This window comes from Schistocerca americana, chromosome 4 (assembly GCF_021461395.2).
Source record: "Schistocerca americana isolate TAMUIC-IGC-003095 chromosome 4, iqSchAmer2.1, whole genome shotgun sequence".
NCBI lineage: Eukaryota > Metazoa > Arthropoda > Insecta > Orthoptera > Acrididae > Schistocerca > Schistocerca americana.
In genome coordinates, this window is record NC_060122.1 from 218675000 (window position 1) to 218701452 (window position 26453).

The 26453-nt window shown below is 41.3% G+C and overlaps 1 protein-coding gene across 1 annotated transcript; it reads right to left on the minus strand.

Moving 5' to 3' along the window:
* Positions 1-14640: 14640 nt before the first annotated feature.
* LOC124613354 lies at positions 14641-26075 on the minus strand. The gene is made up of 2 exons (XM_047142051.1): positions 25614-26075; positions 14641-14661 (listed from the first exon to the last, which is right to left on the minus strand). The coding sequence occupies exons 1-2, from the start codon at positions 26073-26075 to the stop codon at positions 14641-14643; spliced, it is 483 nt and encodes a 160-aa protein (XP_046998007.1).
* Positions 26076-26453: the final 378 nt, after the last annotated feature.

Here is a 26453-nt window from a genome sequence, read left to right on the forward strand (position 1 = left end):
TAGCCATTTTCTTGAGATATTTAGCATTTTTAAGCGTATATTTCACGTTTATCAACAACGATGTACAGGACAAAGCACAACATACGTGTCTAGTGGGTGGGCTATGTGAGGAACCTGTGACCTCTACCGCATTCACGCTACTAACTGAGAAAAAGCAGTTATTGATAACTTATATTATAATTTTTAAATTCTTAAGAAATTATGATAATAGTAATGATCTTCTGAAAATAATTTAGTTTCGTGACGGAAACAGAATCGAATAGTTGGGTCTTTACCCGTCATAAAATGTCATTTTTACCCCAGAAGGAGTAATTACCCCCAGGTTTGGAACCACGGCGTTTAACTCAATAACGAATAATACCTCTAACATTTATCTGAAATCCGCGGAGGAGTGACAGTGGTGGTTATGGTTAAGGAAACGAATTCAGTTACGTCTCCCACGACTCAGCACCACGTTTTCCTTCGATATCAACTGTACAAGAAGAAAAGACTGAACCATTAATTATATACCTTAGCTGCGTGGTCCACACACACACATGTCAGTGTGAAACTAACCCCCAGGTTGCCTAACCTGAAATATAACTTAATTACCCCTCGTTACTGACTCTAAACTTCGCATTTCACGCCGTTCTCACCACAGTTAGTTCGAAGATTATGAATGTAGGCGATGCGATGGCGCTGCAAGACGCGGCCTCTCTTCGACTGCATGTAGCGTACTAGTAAGCAGACAGGCTACTACCCTACTATGCTTCTGGAAGCCATAGACTCTAATGCCTGAAGTCCACTGCACCACCCACCGCAGGATGGAAGAGTTCTGTCTCCAATCAAGACAAGCTACCGCTCAACGAAAACCTTCTAACTCCAGATACGAGCAACTGCCCTGTAGAGACCAGAGTATAATAGTTCTCAGCGTGGATTAATGCATCGCTCTCTATGGCTACCACCTGGGCTCGAAGCAGTACTCCCTTTCTGCCACCATGAGCAGTCGTTAGGCAGACAAGAGACGCAGCTCCCAATCGAAAGAACAGCGGAGAAGAGTCAATCGACCGTGGTCCTGCCTCGAGCGGATGTGAGGCCAAAACCGCCCCTCCAGCCTCTCACGCAGGTGTCGAGTTCCTCCCCCACAAGAATAGAAGTCCACAGCCAAGCATGTACCTATGTGCTCTATGCTTTCACGACTCTGTGCTTTCACGAGACTGGAAAACATGTTATGCGTCCTGAAACAGTCTGCAGCTGCTTTCCTAAGGATCATAATTTATAGCAAACAAAGTTTTCTGGCAGCCCATCGGTTGGATGAGCACCATTCAAGGCTCTTTTATTACCTTGAAAGGTTTCTCTGTATTGTTCATTCCTTGTTTAAAAGGCGTTCTCTTGCGGGTCTGCAGAAGATCGGCAGTGCGACAGCCAGTGACAGTTTCAGACACAGGTGAACGCCACAGCACCTCAGGAAGCGTTACGACGAGACGTTGCCTGTCTAACTGTCCCGGGTGCTCAGCCCACCAAGTTCCCAAATGGGATGCGAGCCGTAAATTAAGTCGTTGACTTGGGGAAGACAGTAAGCCATGAACAGAAAATTTGACAGGAGAAGTAAAAAACGGTTTTGACTCTACAAGATACGAAGTTGTATTTACGAAACGGTTACAGAAACTCGAAAGTAACTTTACAAATATATTTAAAGGAAGCAGTCACATTTGTATAAGAAAAATAATAATACAGTACAAATAATGCGGTAAAAGGCATGATATTTTATGTCCATGTAGTTTAACATCACTAGGACGTCTTTTTATAGCATCACTATTGATGGACTTTCGTCCAGCTGGTGATAGAGAACGAACGCCAGAGATGTTCTGACAGATTTAGCCTTTTTCAAAATATTGTGCTCCCTCCACGGTTCCATTTCATGGAACAAATCTTTTATTTCTACGATGGGCAGCTTATATCTCACAGTTCTAATCCAAGAAGCAGAATAGATCTTCACTATTGATGTATGCAGTAATGTCTCGCGTACCGAAGCGAAATCGTAGAAATCCTCCTCCGTCATCTTCACAACACTGATGGTTGTACATTCTTTGCTTCTTTAATCGTATCAGCTATTTCGTCAGGAGTCATTGGTTGTAAAACCTTCTTTCTCTTCACTATTACACCGAAATCTCGGTAACAAGTCATGTACGAATGCACGAACACTAGAAATTTCAACCTGACATTATCAACCATACTGTTTACCGATACGTAGAATAAAGCCATTAAGACAATCTGATTTTTATTTTGGTGGACGCAGCTGTTACACCACAGAGCCAGAGTCGGTGTCAGTGACAGATATTTGTCTTCTGTTGAAAGCAAGATCGCCGATACTACGCAGCCTTCTTTGTTTTATCTACATTATGTCGATTAAACCAAAAACAAAATTATCTTGACTTGTCCAATTTTAATTCCAAAACTCTGAGTGCAGCACCCGCACGTCATTCTCTTCAAAACTACGCAGTTACATTTGTATTTACAAGTAGTCTGTCCAAAAGAAGTATACAAATCTGTCAGGTCATAATAAACCAGAAAACTAGGTGTTACCACGGAATGCCATCAAGTAAATTTCATTGCAGACGGAAAATATGACTTACCTGTTTGTATGGAACATGTTTCGGATGTATTTTGTTGCACTAACAACACCTAGAAACGTAACTATCGAATCAGTAATGAACAATTAATTGGTTGCAAAGTAAAAGCTGGTAACAAGATGGCTTGTTGACTTACTGCTATATCCATGCCAGTACACATGGTGTTACTACAAGTACATTCTTGCGTCGTTTGTAAGAACGCAACCGCTCTCAACTTTGACATTCCACTACTTCTATGCCACTGGCCACATGTCTTATTACCTTTTCGATAAAAAAATCTGAAAAATGATTTGTTTTGACTTACTACCTTTCCCTGGTCAGTGCCTCCATTCCTCTCTTTCCACCAGCACGAGACAACAGAACTTTTGGCGAACGCTAGCCTGCTGCCTACTGTATCACAGGTACTGGTGCTATACTAAATGCAAGGGGAAGGTAATGAGATGAAATCATCTGAAGAACCCTCTACATCTGGACCAAGTAATCACTCATAATCTGTTTGTAAATTGACCTGATATCAAATTAGAATGAACTCGCGTAAACACGATTTATTCAATTAAAAGTGATAGGAGGCAGTCCAAGCAAGGCTGACGCCTCCTAGTTGTTACACTATTCCTTTATACTGAGCTGAACCTTTTGAAGATCGTACCTTTTTTTCTATTTCCTGGCATTTTTTGCTGTAGCCATTTTGCTTCACAGCCCACACATTGTAGTATTCAGTGCCAAGCGATATTTGAGGTAGTGTAAAGAGGGACTCCACTGGACAGTGGATACCGGAAATGAGTGATTTGCAGTGATGAGTCACGCTATTCCCAGCAGCAATTGGACAGAAGGGTTTGGGTCTGGCGAATATCCGGAGAATATTACATGGCTATGTGTGTAGCACCAACAGTGAAGTACTAGGGAGGTGGTGTTACGTTATGAGGTTGTTTTTTGTGGCCAGGGTGATGTCTCCTTCTTGCACTTAAGAAAACGTTAAGTGCGGAAGGATATCAACTCGTTTTACAGCATTGGGTATTAAGTTGAGTGCCGGCCGCGGTGGTCTAGCGGTTCTGGCGCTGCAGTCCGGAACCGCGGGACTGCTACGGTCGCAGGTTCGAATCCTGCCTCGGGCATGGGTGTGTGTGATGTCCTTAGGTTAGTTAGGTTTAAGTAGTTCTAAGTTCTAGGGGACTTATGACCTAAGATGTTGAGTCCCATAGTGCTCAGAGCCATTTGAACCATTAAGTTGAGTAGAGGAAGGGTTTGCAGGCGTAGATTGTATAAATATGCCAAAGCACCCTGCCATAAAGTAGTGATGCATTTGCTTGTGTGCAACATACTTAAATGAACTGGTCTGTCCGAGTCTCAACCTGAACCAAATGGGACAACTCCTTGATGGGGTAGGACGTCGAATTCGATCCTGACAATAGTGTCCACCATAAACACCCTCCCCTGAGGAGCAATGGGCGGCCATTCCTCCACAGGCATTCAGACACCTCGCGAAAAGTGTCCCCAGCAGAGTTAAATACGTCACAGGAGCGAAAGTTGGACACTCTGTAGTAATTTCCACTAGGAAGAGTCCGGACACTCTTGATCAAATAATGTAATGTGCTTCGAAATTGAAGCAAGTGATTAACGCCATTTCTTACCCCACGAATAGGGAACTATGTTTAACGAATTTCAGTTGTAAGCTATAAATTACTGGTATAAAGCCATAGTGCAATAAAGTACTTGGTAACTGCTTTGCTGTACGTTCGAACGGCTGATTTGTACTTCATTCTGCTTGGAGTCGTACCAATGCTGGAGTATTAAATGATGTAGATCTCGTTAGTAAGTAGTTCCAGGGCTTAATTTAGGTTGCTACGAGCCGGAACGGTGATCCGACACCTCCCGGGTGATTTTTTTTAATCACTGTAATAAACCAGCACCGGAAATTTAAAATAGTGTTATGATTTGCCACTGCGCCGGCACCATTGAACGTGACAATGTGTGACCATCGAGATGTAATGGACAAGGTGTGGGTCGAGGTACTTTCTCTTTCTCTCTCGCTCCCTCTCTCTCTCTCTCTCTCTCTCTCTCTCTCTCTCTCTCTCTCTCTCTCTCTCTCTGTGTGTGTGTGTGTGTGTGTGTGTGTGTGTGTGTGTGTGTGAACTGTATACTCAAAATACGTTCAGCTTCGTTCTGCAGTTGTGATTAGTACATGTCGGTAATGATCGGTATATGTTGGAAACCTTCGTATCGAGTGTCTTGTTACGACCGCTCTCAACCATAGAGAACCAAAATAAGTTGAGCTTCGCCTCGAATGATGATCGGTACACGTTGCCTTTTGTTTACGACTGCCAACAACTTCAGCGATCTAGTAGCTTGGCGGTGTCTCGTGTTATATGTGTGAATGAGAAATTAATAGCCGGCCGCGGTGGCCGAGCGGTTCTAGGTGCTTCAGTCCGGAACCGCGCGACTGCTACGGTCGCAGGTTCGAGTCCTGCCTCGGGCATGGATGTGTGTGATGTCCTTAGGTTAGTTAGGTTTATGTAGTTCTAAGTTCTATGGGACTAATGACCTCCGCTGTTAACTCCCATAATGCTCAGAGCCATTTGACCCATTTTTTTGAGAAATTAATAACGTAAGGAACGAAACTTCCTGGCAGAACAAGACTATATGCCAGACTGAGACTCGAGCTCAGAACTGTCGCTTGTCACGGGCAAGTGCTCTATCAACTGAACTCCCCAAACACGAATCACACAGCTTTGTATCCGCCAGTAACTCATCTCCTGCCATCCAAACTTCGCAGAACGCCTCTTGTGAAACTTGCACGACTAGCTCTCCCGGAAGAAACGATATGGTTGAGACATGGCTTAGCCACATCCTAGAGCACGTTTCCAGAATGAAATTTTCACTTGATCTTGAATGACGCATGCAGAACAAAAGGTGGACTTAGTACAGAGCTACGGTGGACTTAGCACTGGTAATAGCCGAATACAAAATTTTTGCGTCGCACAGCGCAGCAACAGCAGTTACATTCCGTACAGATTGACAGTTATTTTCCAAATTATAATGCTTAACACAGTGTAACACTATAGCCTGATTACATAGAAATAATCAGTAGCTGCAGAAACAAAGATAAGGAGGAGACATTCTGAGGTAAGTGGAAACGTTCTTAGCTCAGGTTGATAACAGTAGCGAGCGTCACTCGCACACATAGACTGTCAGGTTATTTCAGTCTCTTTGACTACCATCATACAAACGGATTACTTAATTTACTTACTTTTAAGGGCTTCTCCACTTTTCACCAATTGACCTGTATTCCCATTCGCTAGACCGTGGCAGTCTTCCTCTTTCGGATCTTCTTTGCTCATCATTGTAATTTTCCATTCTCCGTGTTACTCTCGGCCGTCATCGCTTCCTGGCGGCGACTATTTCATGATTGATTTTGGTCATCGTCTTTGCACCATCCGTTGTACATGGCTCTGTTTTTAATTCTTTGCTCGACTGGTTGTCCCACATTCATTATCTCCCTAATTTCCTTATTTTTTCTCCTCTCTGCTCTGGATATCCTACCTGCCCTCCTTACTCCATGCACCTCAATTGTCAGTATTCTGCTTCTCTGCCGCTCCCCCAGGGTCCTTATTATTATTTAATTTACAAGTTAAAAATAGACACACATTGTCAATCAGCCATTTATTTATTTACAGACTATTTGCATCGCCTTGCTGGTCCTTCGCTGTCAAACAAACGTGAGCCTACTTATTTTATCTCTTGTGGAGTTATTTTCATAGTATATCTGCTTAACTAAATAATTTTGGGGCGCGCGGCAAGATAGTGTAGCTCTGTAGTAGTTAAATTAAAAAAGTGTAAAACATATCAGATACTTGTCATTAGATTGGTTACATTTTACATTTAAAAGCTTATTTATTTATTACGTAAATACATAAAACTTGTGACTTTTGACTCGCTATTATGAAAGTTGCGAACAACAAAATCTTACTGAAGTATATTACCTACAGCCCCTCCCCATAGCAGTGTCACACCAGATTTGGAGGAAAGGGAGAAAATAATGGCAGCTCTGGGGTGAGAAGGGGAGAATGTTTCTCTTCTTATCTTTCACGCTACCAACTTAGGAGCGACTCACTAATCAGCTGCTATGGTACAAATGGCGCACGGAATTAATGTTTCGTGGAGACTTGTTAAAGGGACGTTCGTGTTCAAATTTGTTGTTTCTTCGCAGTAATGAATATGAGATTAAATCAGACCAGTTGTAATGAGTGGAAGGCAAACGACATTTAAGGCGTTTACTAAACATTTTACTCCGTGTCTCATGTCACATCGCGCTTTCTTTTTCCCTAACTCTTCAAGAATCCGGAATTGTAAGTGCTCCGGTGGGCCAGGAATATCTTCACAGTCATTCATTGCTGAATGCTGTATTACTGAATGCTGGTCCCACGTCCACCAAGACGCTACAGTGCAACTGTTTGAACGTTGCGATTGCCAGAAACTCAAAACCTGAAGTCGTAGTCACGAAGACTTCCGAGGTGTGCCGATACGTATCGAGCAGAACTAGATAGCAAACTGACGCTGCTGCAGGCACAGATAGGGGCACCCGTTGTTTGTATCAAATCTTATGGTTTTATTGTTGTGACTGTAGGAAATGATGTTTCAAAAGCCCGACTTTCAAAGCCATACTCTCTAAAAATATCTCATTGTAAGTTTATCACAAAGCGTAACCTACGATTATTGTTTTTAATATATAAAATGCATGTTTGAGCATCAGCTGCTTTTATTTTAAATCCAAACATGGACCTGTTTCAATCATCGACCATCTTCAAGGACAAGGCTTAAAATGGTTTAAGCCACATTACATTTGTACTGCTCTGTGTACACTTGGTATTAGCATGTTTGCTTCTAAAAGTTCTGTGTCGTATGTCGATATTCATGACATGCTCTGCATAATATTGAAGTAATGACAAATGTAATGCCGGTCGGTGTGGCCGATCGGTTCTAGGCGCTTCAGTACGGAACCGCGATGCTGCTACAGTCGCAGGTTCGAAACCTGTCTCGGCGTGGATGTGTGTGAAGTCCTTAGGTTAGTTAGGTTTAAGTAGTTCTAAGTCTAGGGGACTGATGACCTCAGATGTTAAGTCCCATAGTGCTTAGAGCCATTTGAATTTGAACAAATGTAATGTTGGTGCTTAAACCATTTTAACCCTTATCCGTGAATACGGTCCATGACTGAAAGCGGTCGATATTTGGGTTTAAAATAAAAGCAGCTGATGGTCAAATATGCATTTTATACATTACTTGACGGCTGTTGATAGTCACCTTCCGGAAATGTTTTTATTTTTAAGGCGGGGGGCGGGGATAGGGGGGAGGGAAGGGGCGATAGTTTTCGTTTCTATGGTTGAAGAGGTGCGTTCCGACACCCAAAATCTAAAATTCTAGAAATGAAGCACTGTACAGCTCTATATCTAGGCTAGTGAATCGATTTGCATGTTACATGTCTTGCATCGCTTCTAGCACAACATAGATACATAGTCAACACAGAAGTGCGACATATAGCCCAAAAAGGTAAAGAGTTTGCTCATCTTACGTCATGACAAAACAAACTGTGTGTGTTGATAGCATCTTCGTTTCTAATGTTTGATTTCTTCCTCACTAGTGTCTGTTCTGGATGCAAATCAGTTGCTTTCTGACTCTCCCAATGAGCCAAAAACCGGTTCGGAATAAACAAATATTAGTAAGAACGAAAAAACCAGTTTGTTTTTCAACTTTGACACTGAAATTGTTGAAAAAGCGACAAAAGAAGCTATAAGTATGATTTCAAATGTAAAGTATTTCTTGCAGTACGTTCATTTAATGCAAATAGTCGTGTTTTCTACGGTACACGCTGTCTCAGTTCGTAATGAGACAGGCAGAGGGAGGTGTGGTGGGAGCGGGCATGTGAAAATATTTACGTACAGTGCTCTCAATTGGGACATAACAACGTTGGACTTCCCGCCATCTTTACTCTTGAGGAAACACCAAGCAAGATGGCACAGTGGTTAGCAGATTCGCTTTCATGAGTATGACGGTTCAAGCCTTTAGGCTTTCCTTCATTTCTACAAACTGCTGCAGACAACAGCAGGGTGGATCCTTTGAAAGTTCAAAGTCGATTTCCATCCCCCTTACTTGAACTAATCCGAGACTGTGCTGCGTGTCCCATGACGTCGTTGACAAGGGGACAGTAATCGCTGTCTTCTTCTTTTTTCTTGAGGAATCTCTTGACGCAGTGAATTTTAATTCATTCTGGCGTGGAGGGAGTAAGGAGAAGCTTGTATCCGCAAACAGTAGAGTGCACGCCACGTAATTAGGCGGCTGCCACGAGATTGCAGCCTGCAGTTGCTAGTGGCGAGGGAGCCAGCTGTTGGTATCTAGCCTCATTGCCTTAGCTACGCTGCATTCGGCAGTCGGCTATTGACAGCCGACCATTAACGTTACATTCGCAAACAAGACAGGTGACAAGCAAAATGATTTCCACCTTAGTGAAGAAGGCCACGTCATCAAAATTATGTGTCTTTAAAATACGGGACTTTAATTACATAGGAAAACTAGCTATTCCCGGCGAACTTCTATCCGCCTCTGAAAATCTTTATATGTTAGACCTGAACCGGCAAACGTTGTTTTACCATATAAATTATCTCTAGTGTATAAGAATAATGTATACGTGTAACACAATGTATACGTGTAACACAATAGCGGTTGTTGGCGGGAGCTCGTGACACATACAATAATAATGGTCGAAAACTGTGTAGGGAGTGAGAAAAGGCTTAGGGGGAAGTCCGGCAGTATCGGCCACTATTAGTTCCAGCGTTTCTACGGTAGATCGCGCGGATTTAACAATTTCAGCCGATACATGCCTCGTCCATGAGCATACAAACATAGCGGCCATTTCGTGTCGAAACGTGTTCGCCAGTATTATGAATAAGGCCAAGCGCACACGCATCGATTTTTATCGTACGTAAAAATATTGTACGATTAAATTCTTTTAGAGGAACAAAGGAGAGCATGGGAACTTCTTCATTCCACTAAAAGAATTTGATCGTACGATATATTTCCGTACGATAAAAATCGATGCGTGTGCGCTAGGTCTAAATGTCGGTTTGGCGAATGACGTGTGCTACCTAGTTAAACTTCTCGGTCTAGTTACGTCTATTCAAAGAGGGATATCCGAGTCGTTGCTTTTGGTACGTTTTCTTCAATTACCTATCTATCGAATAGTGAAAGACTATCATCGGTAGACACCTGGCGGGGAGAACTGATCAAGTGATAATTGATCGGTTATCGACCGGGGTTGAAAATTATTAAATCACTAAAATCGCTATAAAAAATAGGGGTTGGTGGTAGAAGGGTGAAAATCTAGCGTTGCGTGTATTTTGTAACGCCACATCATAAAAAAATAAAAACAAAAAGTTTTGTCCAAAAAATAAGAAAAAAGTTTTAGGGCGGACCACCCTTATCACTTAGGGGTGTGAAAAATAGATGACGACCGATTCTCAGACCTACCGAATATACATGTAAAATTTCATCAGAATCGATCGATCCGCTTCGGAGGAGTATGGCAACAAACACTGTGAAACGAGAATTTTATATATAAGGATAACAACGCAGGGTAATAGGATGAACAGTGACGACAACAGTTGGCACATTTGCATTGTTTGTCGTTTTGGTCATTAAACGAAAGAAAATATCGCGATGAACAGTGGGAAAAGACGCAGCGCATTTATTTGTCTTTCCCGTTCGAACTCGGTAGATACTTTCATCTTGTGATGTGTTGTAAAATAAAATTTAAAAAGAAGAAGAAAAGCAACGTAGCGAAAACTCTATATTTACTGGCACATCCTGGACCAGACTGATTTTTGACCACCCTCAAACAATTTTTATAGCACTCATAAAAATTTTTTGCAATACGTGTGATTAATAGGATAAACTGCGGCGCATTTACGAGCATTTATCCCTCCCTTTCTAACCTGCAGATTACATTCACCTTTTGATGGCTCGCACACTGTAGTCGCAGTTATTTACTTGAAGTTGTAGAGTAAATATTTGCACATAAGAAATTTAGACCCGTCATTTTTTTGAGTGGCTTAACCAAACATGTGAGTGATCTACATGTACAGTACCTTTTCGGCGCGCTGCTGAAAGAATCTTATTTCAGAAAATATAAAAATGGTCTGTCATAAATTAAAAATCAATATTGAAAAAACAATGGCGTTTTCTGTTTCTATACACCTCACTTACATCAAATAATTTATAATTATCGTCGATATTGTTTCTATTTTACCTACTTATCACTGTACATAATACAAAACCAGTTTCCACTCGCTTTTTGTTAGGGCTAATCTTAAGGAATTGAAGGAGAGATTTCTATAATCTTTCCAACACAACTTCCCGAAGAAGATATTAGAATATTTAATCATTGACATATAACATGTGCAACGGACCAATAATTACTGTTTCAAAAGTGAAGAGAGTAGTCCACTAGGACAAATACAAAATAAATTTTGCGTAATTTTAGAGTTAGTCAAACTTTAAGTACAGTTCACAATAAAATCAGCGAGTTGTCGAAGGCCGAAGACAAGCTTTAAACGAAGTTCACATTGCGTAGGGAATAAATATCTTTTTATCACTCCGTTACCAGCCAAGCAAACCTAGTCTCAAGTTACGTAAGATAGGCTTAAGTTTTACGATATAACTTGAAACGCGATAATAAGCAGTACTGACACAATTAACTTAAACCATAGTCTTCACCTTCGCTGTGTGATTCAGACGACTCAGAATCGTAAATATTAATTATGAAAGGCTCCATCACGACATCTATGTAGACTTCATTTTTAAAATCTTCTTCCTGCAGTGTTTATGAATGTTTGACGTAATTTGTCCATGCAGAGATAGTAATGCTGTTCACTACTTCATGTGTGAGCTTCTCGACGTCAGCAATTCTGGAGGTGCTATTTCCTTTCTGTGATATAGTGTCTCTAATGTAAGAAATATTCCAACCAATCCATTAATTCAGTTTAAGAAGAAGTTCTTGATGACCGAGAGACAATCGCGCGCTTGCGTTGACTCTGGTAGAGGGAAACTAATATTTGAACGCGATAACGAGCCTGTGGAAAACACATAAGGAGAAGGGACAGGATGATAGGGCATCTGTTAAGACATGAGGGAATGACTTACATGGTACTAGAGGGAGCTGTAGAGGGCAAAAACTGTAGAGGAAGACACAGATTGGAACACATCCAGCAAATAATTGAGGGCGTAAGTTGCAAGTGCTACTCTGAGATGAAGAGGTTAGCACAGGAGAGGAATTCGTGGCGGGCCGCAACAAACCAGTCATAATATTGAGAAAAAAACCGAGCCTAGGAGGCTCAACAGTAGCATGTGACTTCCTCTCGGTTGCAGAGTTTAAATATGTACGGCAGAAAAATTCCAAGTGTACCAAATATGGAGGATATCAAGTGTTAACCGCGTGTTCAACCACGCACAGGGCAGCGTGGCTCAAATGGCTCTGAGCACTACGGGACTTAAATTCTGAGGTCATCAGTCCCCTACAACTTAGAACTACTTAAACCTAACTAACCTAAAGACATCACACACATCCATGCCCGAGGCAGGATTCGAACCTGCGACCTTAGCGGTCACGCGGTTCCAGACTGAAGCGCCTAGACCGCACGGCCACACCGGCCGGCCAGCACATTGGTCTTAAGTGGTCCAGATTCATGTACGTTTCAACGAGTTAATAAATCGTTATTTTTCGGCTCGTTTCATTTCGTGCATTGATTTAAAGAACATAGTTGCTGCTGCTACAACTCTCTCCAAGAGCAGTTTCCTTCCGTCATTGATCTTTCTGCATTTAAATCTAATTTCCCTTAACATTTTATTCACGCCTGTAATTTTCAGCAACTGTAATATTATTTTTTGAGCATAAATTTCAGTCATCAGTTGCAAACAAATTTTATTATCTTTACCAATTTCGACAAATTAATTTTTCATCTTCAAAAGCCTACACAATTAGGGATATTGAAAGTCTTTAGACCCTGACTATATATGTATGTGAAGTATAAAATGTGTGTCACAGAAACTTACTTAATTTAGCAGACAGTCGATATCTTCTTCATAGAAGGATAATACCATGATGTGTTCAGAAATTTACGTATTTTATATGATTGTTTTAAACACTGTTTGACAGTTTAAAATAACTAAATCACATCTGTGTACCTGTTGTGCTAGCAACAAGAAACATACATAAAAGCATAAATAAGAAATATTACCAAGTCATATGAAGCAGTTATATATAAAACATATGAAGAAAATATGACACATAATTCTAATATATGAAAGGTATGGGCTAATTTTCACATTTTATAAGAGATGATGTGTAATCAAAATAGTACTTATTTTTAATGCAAGTTGATTTTTCAACAAATCTGAGAATGTTTATACATTTCTAATTCTTCTAAAAGGTTCATTTTGTAGCCCTTGTGAATTATGTGTAAAATTTCCATGTTAAGCAAGAGTGGGGTGAGGAGGTGGGGTGGAGGAAGCGTGTTCTTCTGTTTTGAGACGTTCTGCAAAAGTTGACTTGTATGAATTCTCGCCATCTTTGTTGAGCAAGTGCTCATAAAAGCAGGTCTTAAATGCCCTCCCTTTCTGTCCTATATAAAATCTCAGACATACATTGTGTTACATTTTATACAGGGTGTTACAAAAAGGTACGGTCAAACTTTCAGGAAACGTTCCTCACACACAAATAAAGAAAAGATGTTATGTGGACATGTGTCCGGAAACGCTTAATTTCCATGGTAGAGCTCATTTTAGTTTCGTCAGTATGTACTGTACTTCCTCCATTCACCCCCAGTTGGCCCAATTGAAGGAAGGTAATGTTGACTTCGGTGCTTATGTTGACATGCGACTCATTGCTCTACAGTACTAGCATAAAGCACATCAGCACGTGATGTCTTGATTGGGTCCCATGTTCTTCCACCTACGCTCAATGGAACACGTTATCATGATTTCATACGGGATACTCTACCTGTGCTGCTAGAACATGGGCCTTTACAAGTACGAAACAACATGTGGCTCATGAACGATGGAGCTCCTGCACATTTCAGTCGAAGTGTTCGTACGCTTCTCAACAACAGATTCGGTGACCGATGGATTCGTATAGGCGGACCAATTCCATGGCCTCCACGCTCTCCTGACCTCAACCCTCTTGACTTTCATTTATGGGGGCATTTGAAAGCTCTTGCCTACGCAACCCCGGTACCAAATGTAGAGACTCTTCGTGCTCGTATTGTGGACGGCTGTGATACAATACGCCATTCTCCAGGGCTGCATCAGCGCATCAGGGATTCCATACGACGGAGGGTGGATGCATGTATCCTCACTAACGGAGGACATTTTGAACATTTCCTGTAACAAAGTGTTTGAAGTCACGCTGGTACGTTCTGTTGCTGTGTGTTTCCATTCCATGATTAATGTGATTTGAAGAGAAGTAATAAAATGAGCTCTAACATGGAAAGTAAGCGTTTCGGGACACATGTCCACATAACATATTTTCTTTCTTTGTGTGTGAGGAATGTTTCCTGAAAGTTTGGCCGTACCTTTCTGTAACACCCTGTATACTCCAGATTCGAGAGATTTGTCAGCTGCAGGTTTATCATTATGTATAAAGAGCAACTCGGTGGCATTATTGGTGGTAAAGGACACAGTGATATATTTTTTAAATAAATTGGCTATCAGATATGAAATATTACCTAGAAATGAAATTGCAGTGTATTCATTAACAGTAAGGCCATTTTTATTAAGTGTAGGTAAATTTAAATTTTTGTTTGTTTTAGTGTTATAAATCTTTTGTACAAGGTTTGGTTCATATCCATTACTGACCGCTATAAATTTTAAGTTATTAAGTTCAGTAGCAATAGCAGAAGGGCTTACGGGCACCTTAATACGGTCGATCATAGTATGAAAGAATGCCTGTTTGTGCTTAAAGGTCTGACAGGAAGAGGCATAACTGATGTTATCTGTTGTGGTAGGTTTCCTGTAAACACAAAAGTTAATTTTACGTCTACTGAATATAGTTTCAGATCCAGAGAACTCACTTCATTATGACGACATTTTTAAATTCATGTGTAAATTTAATTTTTGGATGGAAGTAGTTCAGTGATTCATAAATGATTTGACGTCCTTCATATCTCCTTTTAATACAATGATGGTATCATCAACATACCGTCTGTAGAAAGAAATGCTATTGACTGCAGTGGTGTGTGAATTAAAAAAATATATTTGAAAATTATTAATGAAGGCTTCAGCCGGAAATCCAGCAAGGCAGGATATTCTGAGCCAGCGGCCTTGCCGCAGTGGTAACACCGGTTCCCGTCAGATCACCGAAGCTAAGCGTCGTCAGGCTGGGCTGAACTTTGATGGGTCACCATCATGTCTGCAGAGCGCGTTTGGCAAGCAGGGCGCACTCAGCCCTTGTGAGATAAATTGAGTAACTACTTGACTGAGAAGTAGCGGCTCCGTTCTAGTAAACTGATAAAATGGAGAGCGGTGTGCTGATCGCATGACCTTCCATATTCACATCTAGTGACACCTGTGGGATGAGGATGACGCGGCGGCCCGTCGGGTACCATTGGGCCTTCACCGCCTGTTCCGCCGGAGTTTGGTTTAGTTTTAGGATATTCTGCACATAGTAGATTTGCTGCCATTGAAACTGTCGGCTTCTTTCATGCAGGAACGTAGTTTCTCTACAGTAGAATATTCAGTTTTACTATACATGTCAAATAATTTGCGCCGTAATTCATGCTTGCTGAAATCGTCAACCTCATTAACTTTTCGATTTCGGCGCTTAGCAGGGGAGTTAACAGCAAATGGCCGGCCGGAGTGGCCGTGCGGTTCTAGGCGCTACTGTCTGGAGCCGAGCGACCGCTACGGTCGCAGGTTCGAATCCTGCCTCGGGCATGGATGTGTGTGATGTCATTAGGTTAGTTAGGTTTAATTAGTTCTAAGTTCTAGGCGACTGATGACCTCAGAAGTTAAGTCGCATAGTGCTCAGAGCCATTTGAACCATTTTGAAAAACAGATGATCCGTTCTCTTTAGCGGATGCGTTGGCTTCAAACTCGATCCGTTGAGCTGTTCTCAACCCCATATCTCGCGCTTCAGCTGTTCGTTCTTGGCACTTGGCAACACCGGGAGACTTATTGCGATGAGACGTGGGTGCCGCTTTCTACTACCGTATAAGAATTGATACATGCGAAACACTATTTCTCTTGGCTGCTTGTGTAACACTGGGTGATATTTGATTTTGTCACTGTCTCAAAATATGAGTAATTTTCGAAAGACCACCAAGCAGAATGCTAAAACCAGTCGTAAACACGCTCCGACAGAACGAAATGAACTTGAGCGCAGGCTACGACTGACTGACTGCTATTGGTTGACACGTTACGTGACATATCTGGCTTCTGCGCATCCAGACCTCACCCGCCGAGTTACGTGGCGTGCACTCTGGTGTTTGCTGAGTACCGTTTTTTGTCCTGTTTATTCATTAGCTTGAACCACGAGACTGTGTTGTGAGACCAGTGGAGGGCTGGACTTCTTCTGAACGCCCTGCTGTTGTAAGAGTGCGGTAGCTGCGGGATGGGATTCCAGGGCCCAGAAGGGCCGCGGCCAGGCCGCTGAGAGGTCCTTCCCCTCCCCTCCTCCCCTCCCCCACCCCTCACCCACCGCCTTGAAGCTGAGGAGGCCCGGCTCGCGTCCAGCAACACGATCCGCCGCCTTCCGCTGTTTTCTTTGTACCGGCTGGCTGCCTTCAGCCCCAACTGGTGTTCTATAAGCGACCCGGCCGCGCGCTCGCCTCCATTTCACACTCACTCACACACACACACAGTCCAAATGGTGGGACTTAGCAGCGCATCTGTACCAGGTCGCCACGCCGTTGCATTTCAACCAATTAACAGGGCTCCGCCCTATCTCTCTCTGAAAAGCAAAGTACAAATGAATCTGTAACTGCAGAAAGGGGGTAAGTCGTTTTTCTAATTTTGTAGAAATAAAACTTCGGCAAAGACCCTTCTTTCTGTAATAAATAAACAAAACCGACAAAGACAAAATCGAACAGTTATTCGTAGGGAAGGCGGAAATTTCATCAACAAAGTGAATCGAACTCACAATAAAACTCAGTCTAAAAAAATGGTTCGAATGTCTGAGCACTATGGGACTTAACATCTGTGGTCATCAGTCCCCTAGAACTTAGAACTACTTAAACCTAACTAACCCAAGGACATCACAAACATCCATGCCTGAGGCAGGATTCGAAGCTGCAACTGTAGCAGTCTCACGGTTCCGGACTGAGCACCTAGAACCGCTCGGCCACCGCGGCCTACTTAACTCAGTATATGCTTTCCAAATGGAAAACAAATATGCAAATATTACGAAACACTTCATATTTTCATTACAAATTCTTGTCATATTTAAGATGTCATACAAAATAATATACTCGCATATTTACTACATTAAAAGAAATAACACAAAATGACTATGTGAGCCTGATAAAATTGTTTGAAGAAATTTTATTGTATTTGTTCATCTCAGAAACGGGCCACTGTACGGATTTGTCATAAAATCTACAGAAAATCTGCCGTTTAACGCATTCCGCACCAGTGGTTTCTGCGTCAAACCATGGTTTCATTAATTTTGTTTTGAAGTGCCAGTGCCTTTCGCATGAAACCACCGCAAGACAGAGACCTCTAGTGGTACACTGAGGTACTTCTACGATGTAGTGGAAATGGAAATGAACGTTTGGCGTCATTGGCCGGGAGGCCCCTTGCGGGGCAGGTCCGGCCGCCTTGGTGCAGGTCTTATTACATTCAACGCCACATTGTGGATGAAATGATGATGAAGACAGCACAACACCCAGTCACTGAGCGGAGAAAATCCCCTACCCAGCCGGGAATCGAATCCGAGCCCGTAGGACGGCAATCCGTCACGCTGATCATTCAGCTATCGAGGCGGACGACTACGATATAGTGGAGCGTAGCAATCACCTACGGCGTTCCAAGTAACAGTTGGCGAGGAGATTGTGTTACGTGATTGTAGGAGATGTCATGTGACATTTTTCTAAACATTCGCATTGAGCAGAGCAGTGCTAGTGAAAGCAAGTATATCTAAAATTATTGTAACTTAAATTTGCGTTTGTACTACTGCTTTTATGAATAATTTCTAAATAAAACCGCTGGGACAATGTTCAATTTTGATATTAATTTATTAAATTGTAGGTTAGTTTTTGCCTGTTATTTACATCTCCAATTGGTTTTAGGCACCGAGAGTTCACGAGAGTTTCGAGATGTTGGATTCTGTCTAGGAAAAATGCGAAATGGCTTCAAACATATAACATGAAACGATGGGTGGTTGAAAACGGTACACCCCAGTGGTTTCAATTTGACACCACCTCCTTAAAAAAATTGATTGTTTATTTTTGCCAACTTCTTTTTGAATTCTTTGCCTACTGTGATAAGAAATGATAATTTTGTGAAAAATTTTAAAATAATGTATTTTATTATTGTCGGAACTCAAAGAGTTAAATCATCGGAGTCGCTCACTTATGTTGTTTTGCAGTTATCGCAGTTTTCTAGGTGTCTATTAAGTTGGAAGTGCCATCTTTCTAAAGTAATTCCTACACAAACCAAACAAATCCATTAATGCCGTAAAATATGTTACGAAAAAAACCGGACTTACATGCGCTCTGCAATCGCCGATTCAAACGTAACGATACCGTAGACGCTTTTCTGACATTGTACTTCCGTAAGTTTTGGAAATGAAAACAGGAGAAAGGAGCATCACGTATCGAGACTCTTAATAGTGTTTGCGGAATTGGGGACACCATTCGATAGTGTAAAGTCAAGTAAGATACATAGATCCGGGGCACGGGTAAGGATAAAGTACAGAAGTATTTCACAATATTAAAAAAAAAAGAAAATTAAGAACAAACTAAAGTCGTTTAGCATGAATGGCTGGGAGACTCCAAAGAGCAGGTATAGTCGCCTAATTGCAAAGGTTTCCCCTATGCTTCGCGTCTGCAGGCGCATTCCGCTACAAAGTATGAGCTGTGTATGTAAGCGTAACTGTTAAGTATAGGGATCTGAAATGGTTGTGTGTGTAGCGTAGTGTCGCTTTAGTTTTGAAGATGATGAAAGAAAGAAGAGTCATGAAACCTAGTGCCGGCATATAGCCTACTTCTAGCGAACAGCGCCAACGGCCGCCGAGTTTAACATCCCCATCAACAGTGTTAGATGCCTTCACTTCATGTGACACTACGGACGCAAACGCTGACGATCAGGAAGTTTACACCACTAACTCTCCCCCTCTTGCCGGCCAAATACTGGCAGTGTAAATTTCATCCAACACCAGGATTCGAAGAGTCTTACTCCTGAGACCTATGGCACCGCACAAGCGTGCGTTAGCGACCTCGGCCACGGAGGCGGGTGAAGTAGCAGTAATGAAAGTACAGGACCAAGAAATATTACTCTAAATTAAGAATGAATTTGATTACATTGCAGCTTATAACACTGTCCTTGACCTGTGTCTTGTGCAGAATGAGCTAATGCGATTGCGTGGATCAACGACGCTTTTTTGGACATCTTGTCGCCAAGCAAATGTCGTCCAAGATGTTGACAAGTATCCGTAACCGATTTTCACTTTTTCGCTGTCACCTCGATTGTGATGCACTGATCTTTGTAACCTCCCCAGAGAAATTTGTAATGACAATACATAAATGTTAACGAGAATCGAACCTAGTGTAACCTCCCAGCAAATAAAATAATTTATTGACAATGACAATTAAATGAGAACTAGCAATCTGAGCCATGTGTAAGCTCCCCACAAAAATGAAAGTAAATTACAAAAAATGAAATCTCAGTGACAATGAGAACGCAAATAGACCGAAATGTCGATCTTAGGCCCTGTTCTTACCTCAGTAAAATTGCATTTGCTCTTATTTTTCGCCATAGCTTGGAGGAAATGCATCGCAAAAATTCTTTGAACTTAAGTAAATTTTTTCTTTAAGGAAATGCATGGGAAATTTTCTTTCAATAAAAATGTTTGTTTTGTTAAAATGCTTGGTTTGAAAACAAAATTATTATTGGGGGGATTCTTCAACAAATTAATTACAGTTAATATGCATTACATTATCACATGTGCGCAATGCTGCTTCATTACCTTATTTAAAAATATACCTCGTGCCGAATCTTGACCAGAGACCCATGTCGACGCCCGCCGACTCCTCACACACAACAACGACCGATTACAACTCGCAACTCGACCGCAACTGCACCTGCCGACTCCCTACATGCAACTGAACTCTCGCGCGGTCAAGCGCAGACTACGAACGATAAATAACTCTCTGGTCAGAGATTCTGTCATGCCTCGCCATCGCTGCTAATGAATACCCTGCATACATACGTGTTTCATAACCCTCCACTGGGGGGGGGGGGGGGGGGGGCAAAAATTTGGCAGCGATGGTGAGTCATTTGGACTTGCCATGAGCAACAAATTTTTTCTTAACTAATTAACTTTACACTTACAGAGAATATACTGATGTAGCAAATATGGTGCACATGCACCGAGTACATAACATATCAGACAATAACAAAAATGTGAGTACAAAACATATTAGCAAATCAGAAAAATGTATATACAAATTATTTGATAGATAACAAAAGTGCACACGCACTGAAAAATCTTTAGCATTTTCAGAACAAATAAACAGAATGGCAAAAAATCATGTTGACAAGTGACATGAGTGCACATGCACAGCAGTTCAGAACATATCAGCAAATGAGGAAATGTATATACAATGAGTAACAAATGACATAAGTGCATACGCACTGGAGTATTGAACATATCAGGAAATCACAAAATGTATACAGAATGAGTACAAATCATATTGAAAAATGAGAAAAGTGCACAGGCACTGAAGTTCAGTAGAAAACATATTAACACATGACATAAGTGCACATGTACTGTAGTTTAGAACATATCATCAAATCAAAAAAAAAAAAAAATGTATAGGTCATGAATGCAAATCATGTTAGCAAAAAATGATTTTCACTATGTTACAAGAATTAGGATAGGAAAGGGAAGGATTGCATCATGGTTGTAGCACTTTAGGTTGCACGCAGCTGCACTGAAAGTCCATATCTTTCCACAGAAGTACAACACCAAGTGAGACAATTTGAAGTTCTTTTCCCAGAAGTATTTATCAGCGTAGCCAAGACACTGAAATGTCGTAGTAATATTCCATGTTTTCATTTTGGCAGCACATTAGGTACACCAAACAGTGGGACCATAATAACGTCTCCATCGCTCACGGTGGTGGACAGCATGTCGTGTCAACACCGCGCTCTTACAAGGCACACCAACGTAGAATTAGTGCAAAAACCAAATATAGTGCTCCATGATCAGGAAGTACAGGACAAATGGATATTGCAGTAATTCAGGGTAGTGAGGTCAGAAGGTGAAGGACATTAAGTCACATACTAGTCTTCATTGAAAATTACATTAGTTTAACAGCTGATTTAAGTAATTGGTGGAACTCGTCGCCCAGTTACTGAACATTTCTGTACCATGTATGAAGTATTACAGAATAATGTTCATAAATCATCTGATTATAGTGAATATGTCATCATTGAAAATGAGAGTCAATTAATGGCATAGCATTAACATAATTCATTTAGTTATACTAATTATTGGCACTCATTGGCCAGTTACAAAACATCAGAAGTCATCATTGAAAACAGAAGCTAATGAATGGCATAGTACTAACATAATTTATTTAGTTATACTAATTATTGGCACTCATTGGCCAGTTACAAACATCGAAAGTCATCATCGAAAACAGGAGCCGATGAATGGCATAGTATTAACATAATTCATCTAGTTATACTAATTATTGGCACTCATTGGCCAGCAAGTATTGAATAGTACAAAACATTTTCAATTATTGGCAGTCATTGGCCAGTTACAAAACATCAGAAGGCATCATTGAAAACAGGAGCTAATGAATGGCATAGTATTAACATAATTCATTTAGTTATACTAATTATTGGCACTCATTGGCCAGTTACAAAACATCAGAAGTCATCATTGAAAACAGGAGCTAATGAATGGCATAGTACTAACATAATTCATTTAGTTATACTAATTATTGGCACTCATTGGCCAGTTACAAACATCGGAAGTCATCATCGAAAACAGGAGCCAATGAATGGCATAGTATTAACATAATTCATCTAGTTATACTAATTATTGGCACTCATTGGCCAGTAAGAATTGAATAGTACAAAACATTTATCATTCTTCAAGTGACATATACTATATTCAAAATGTAACACACTGTAACTATTACTCAACGTCTGTGACCAAAAAAAAATCATTCAGTATTACTCAGAACTCTCTTAAATGGGTAGCAATATTTGGAACTGGTGATACATTTTTTTTTTTTTTTTGTTAGCAATGCATTGCTTTGGGTAATTATAAGGGAAAGTGAGAAAAAGAAAAAAAAATTGCTTCTGGGTTGTTCCTATAAATGAAAAATGTGTAACATCATTCGTCATGAGTCAGCTGTAGCAAGGTTATGAAACAAGGAAGTATATGTGATCACATTTATAAATGATAGACACAACTGGGTAAAAAAAATGCAAGTACTAGTACAGGTTTAATAAGTAACAGGTTTAGTAAGTATCATGAAAAGCTTCTCCTGAAAAAAAAATACAAAATGGATTATTGAGCTGAAAGAAGAAACGCATACTATGCTGAAAAGTACTGAACTTCGAATTAACAGGTAGTGAAATGTGTATACAAAATGTGTTCCATAGCTGTCCTTTCCAAAACCTTCAGTCATCATACCATACGATATAAAACATACTGTCAAAACAAACTGCAACAAATACTTAAATAACTACATAGCATAAATACATAAACTTCAACATCATTCTCATCTGTAAAAAAAAAAAAAAAACCTTCATTATCCATATTATCATAACTTCATTGTTATCATCACCTGTAAAGAAAAACTTCATTATTCATAGTAGCATATTCTTCATCATTACTCTTCATCAGCATTCATTATCATATGCAAAAAATCACTTCATTTCTCATTACACAACTATTCCTTATCTCTAGCATATTTCATCACTAAAACTAAGATGTGCAGTTCTGTCTGACAGCCTGCATCAATCGCCTTGTATTCTGAAAGAAAAAATTAGTTAAGACTGCTATTCTACGATGTGTATAGTATATTCTTGTTAATGTTTGTTAATTCTGATCCATTTACTCTTCCTCATAATGTTTTTGCATCTTCTTTCGATCATTCCGCAGTTGAAATTCCCATTTCTGTTTAATTTATTTCCTTTACGCATCATTTCTTTCTGAAATTGATGAACAAAGATTAATGTCTTGCATTTAAATCATATACCCACTAAATAATGACTGGTTTATGGTGACATAATTAAGCATACAGGATAACATGACAGAAAACGTAATATGTCAAAAGCATAGACAGTGTTCAAAGGCAAAAATGTACTGAGAATATCACAATGCAGCAGCAAAAAAAGAAAAATGTAAAACAGTCACGATGTTGAGATATCATAGGGTAAAAAATGTCAAAGTCAACTGGTGTGTTTTATACCTTAACTATTTCACAGTGCATACAAACAAAACATGAAAACAATCGTACATACATAAGAAAGACAAAATGCGACGTTCGTTGTGTTCAGCTTGTATGTAGTGTAGTTAATAGAGGCGAGAATTAAAGACTTTAGTGGAGAGAGAATTTGATAAAATTAATACGTCACTACATAGAATTGCGTAATTATTCATAAAATACGTAAGTTTGTCTGGAAAAATATGCACGGTCTGATGTGTAACGACAAGAAGAGCGACCTGCTAACCTTACCTTGCCGGGCACTTGCCAAGAAAAAATACGATAGTCATCAATAATTAATCACAGAATATAATTGTATAAGTGGTCAGAAGTGGCATCATAGCACGTTAAATCATAAAGTGGTTTCATTCAATAAAGGGTTTAATCTTCAATAAAATTCTTCAGGGTATCAGACCGCATCGTCATAATTTTAAAATGTGCCAACGTTTCGGCCAGCGTTGCAGCTAGCCTTCATCAGGGCCTTACGTTAACTGCTAAATGAACACACTTGGATTCCTTAAATAGCTGCACGAGAAAACCGTGTCGTTACTTGATTGGCTGTACTAGGAGGAGGAGGAGGGGTGAAAGGTATGCTTTATTGGTGTTTCCTTTATTATCTGTCATTGGCTGAAATAGCTGTTTTCTATTGGTCTTTATATTAATCCACACCATTGGAGGAGACGGACGAATAGCGAACAGGTGATGGCTGTGACGTCACACTGTTTCCATGCTGTCCAGAAGCCGGCTGCGGCGTGCCATTGCTTTGTGTGCTCGCGACCACTACTGTGGCTCTCCGCGTGTCCGCATGGGCCGCCACTGCTCTGCCGCCGCTCCGTAGCCCTGCTATTGCAGGCAGCCAAGACCTCGGAAGCTTGTACCCGTCCTCTCTATTCATGTTGGCGGGTCTTTTGGCTATTTCTATCGCCTCTCTAATCTTTCGTTTGAAAGTGAGAGGCTGTTTCGCCAGGACGCGGGCTTCTTGAAAAAATATTGGTTTCCCGCACTCGTCTCGGTGTTCCGCCACTGCTGACTTAGTGTGTTGTTTCAGGCGGATATATCTTTCATGTTCCGAGAGCCTAGTGCTGATCGGACGTCCCGTCTCACCTATGTAAACTAATCCACACGCACAACCAATTTCATACACGCCAGCTGTGTGTAGTTTGTCAACTGCATCCTTGGTAGAACCGAGCATGTCTGATATTTTGTGTCTGCTTCGGAAAATTGGTTTGATGTCGGCTTTTCGTAGAATTTTGCCAATACGTTCGGTGACCCCTTGTACATATGGTAACACAGCAATGCTCTGTGCCTCCTTCTCCTCTTCCCTATTAGTCTTCTCCCTTGTCGACATGGTGCTGTCTATCATCTGCTTCCCATAGCCATTAGTTCCGAAGATGGACCTGAGGTGTTCAAGTTCTGTCTTCAGATGTTCTTCGTCGCTTATCCTGTACGCTCTCTTCGTTAGCGTGTGCAGGGCGGACTTCTTCTGCGTGGGGTGATGGTGGGAGGAGGCGTGAAGGTACCTGTCCGTATTGGTTGGTTTCCTGTACACTTTGTGGCCAAGTTTACCATCAGGTTTTCGATAAACTTCCACGTCGAGAAAAGGCAGCACCCCATTCTTCTCTGTTTCCATTGTAAACTGGATTTTCCTATGCTGTTGGTTAAGGTGCTTGTGGAAGTTCTGTAACTCCTCTTCTCCGTGGGGCCAGATGACGAAAGTATCATCGACATAGCGAAGCCAACAATTTGGACGTAATGGTGCGGACTGGAGGGCTGTTTCCTCAAATGCCTCCATGAAAATTTCTGCTGCGATAGGCGATAGGGGTGAGCCCATAGCTACACCGTCAGTTTGTTCATAAAATTGACCTCTCCACCTGAAATAGGTGGTCGTCAGACAGTGGCGCACAAGCTCACATACATCAGGTGCCACGCGTTCTTCTAGGATGTTCACAGTATCTGACACTGGGACATTCGTGAATAGGGATTTGACGTCGAAGCTAACCATCAGATCTTGGTCCGTAACACGCATTTCCTTTAGGAGGGACACGAAGTGAGTGGAATCCTTAACGTAGGACTCGGTTTGATGCACTAGGTGTCGGAGCCTAGGTGCCAGTTCTTTCGCTAGGTAGTAGGTCGGCGAATTTATACTGTTTACTATGGGCCTTAAGGGGAAGTCGGTTTTGTGTACCTTCGGTACACCATATATCCTTGGTGCCTGTGTCACTTGCGGGATGAATCTTCTGGCCTTGTCGAAATTGATTCTAGAGTGCTTGAGCAGTGCCTGCGTCGTTTTGATTACCTTGGCCGTCGGATCTCCCTGAAGTTTCTTGTAGATAGGTTCTGCGTGAATATCTTCCATTCGTTTGTTGTAATCAGTCGTGTCCAAGACTACAGTGGCGTTGCCCTTATCTGCCTGTACCACTACTAAGTGGGGGTTGTCCCTGAGTTCCTTGATGGCATGGTATTCCTCAGCGTTGATGTTTTGCTTCGGTGGCTTTGCTTTATTCAGAACTCTGACCGTTTCCTGCCGGATCTTCTCCGCCTCGGCCTGCGGCAGATGACGTACCGAAGCCTCTACGGATTCTATGATATCTTCTTTTGGAACTCGCTTAGGTGCGACTGCGAAATTCATCCCCTTGGCCAGGATTGCTGTGGTTGCTTCGCTCAAGGTGTGGCTGGAGAGGTTGACCACTGTCCGTCGCCTGTCCAGCGTCAATGTTTCGTCCGTGGCTTTCTGTTGTAGTTTGTCGTACTTTCTCATCTGGCGGTTAGTAATACTATTGCTGGTCCTTGATGCTTGCTGAAAGGTTAACCTGTCGACTTTATCCCAGTCTTCCATCTGAAGTTTTCCGGCCAGAAATAGGTGCAGATCACACAAATTCCTGTTGTGAGCATCGAGACTTATGCGGATGTGGCGAATCCTTTCCCGTAGCAATGCTTTACTGGCTTTAACACAGATATTCCTCGCCTTGTTCGTTTGTATGTGAGACGTCAACCGCAAAGAATGCGGCACAACACTCGTGTCTCTGCATCTCTTCAAAAAAGCAAGGTCATTCAGCAGTTTACATCTTTTTAAACGCAGTGCTTCTAACTTCTTGATGTTTCCGTGGATTTCCTGCCCATACAGGTTGGTTAAATG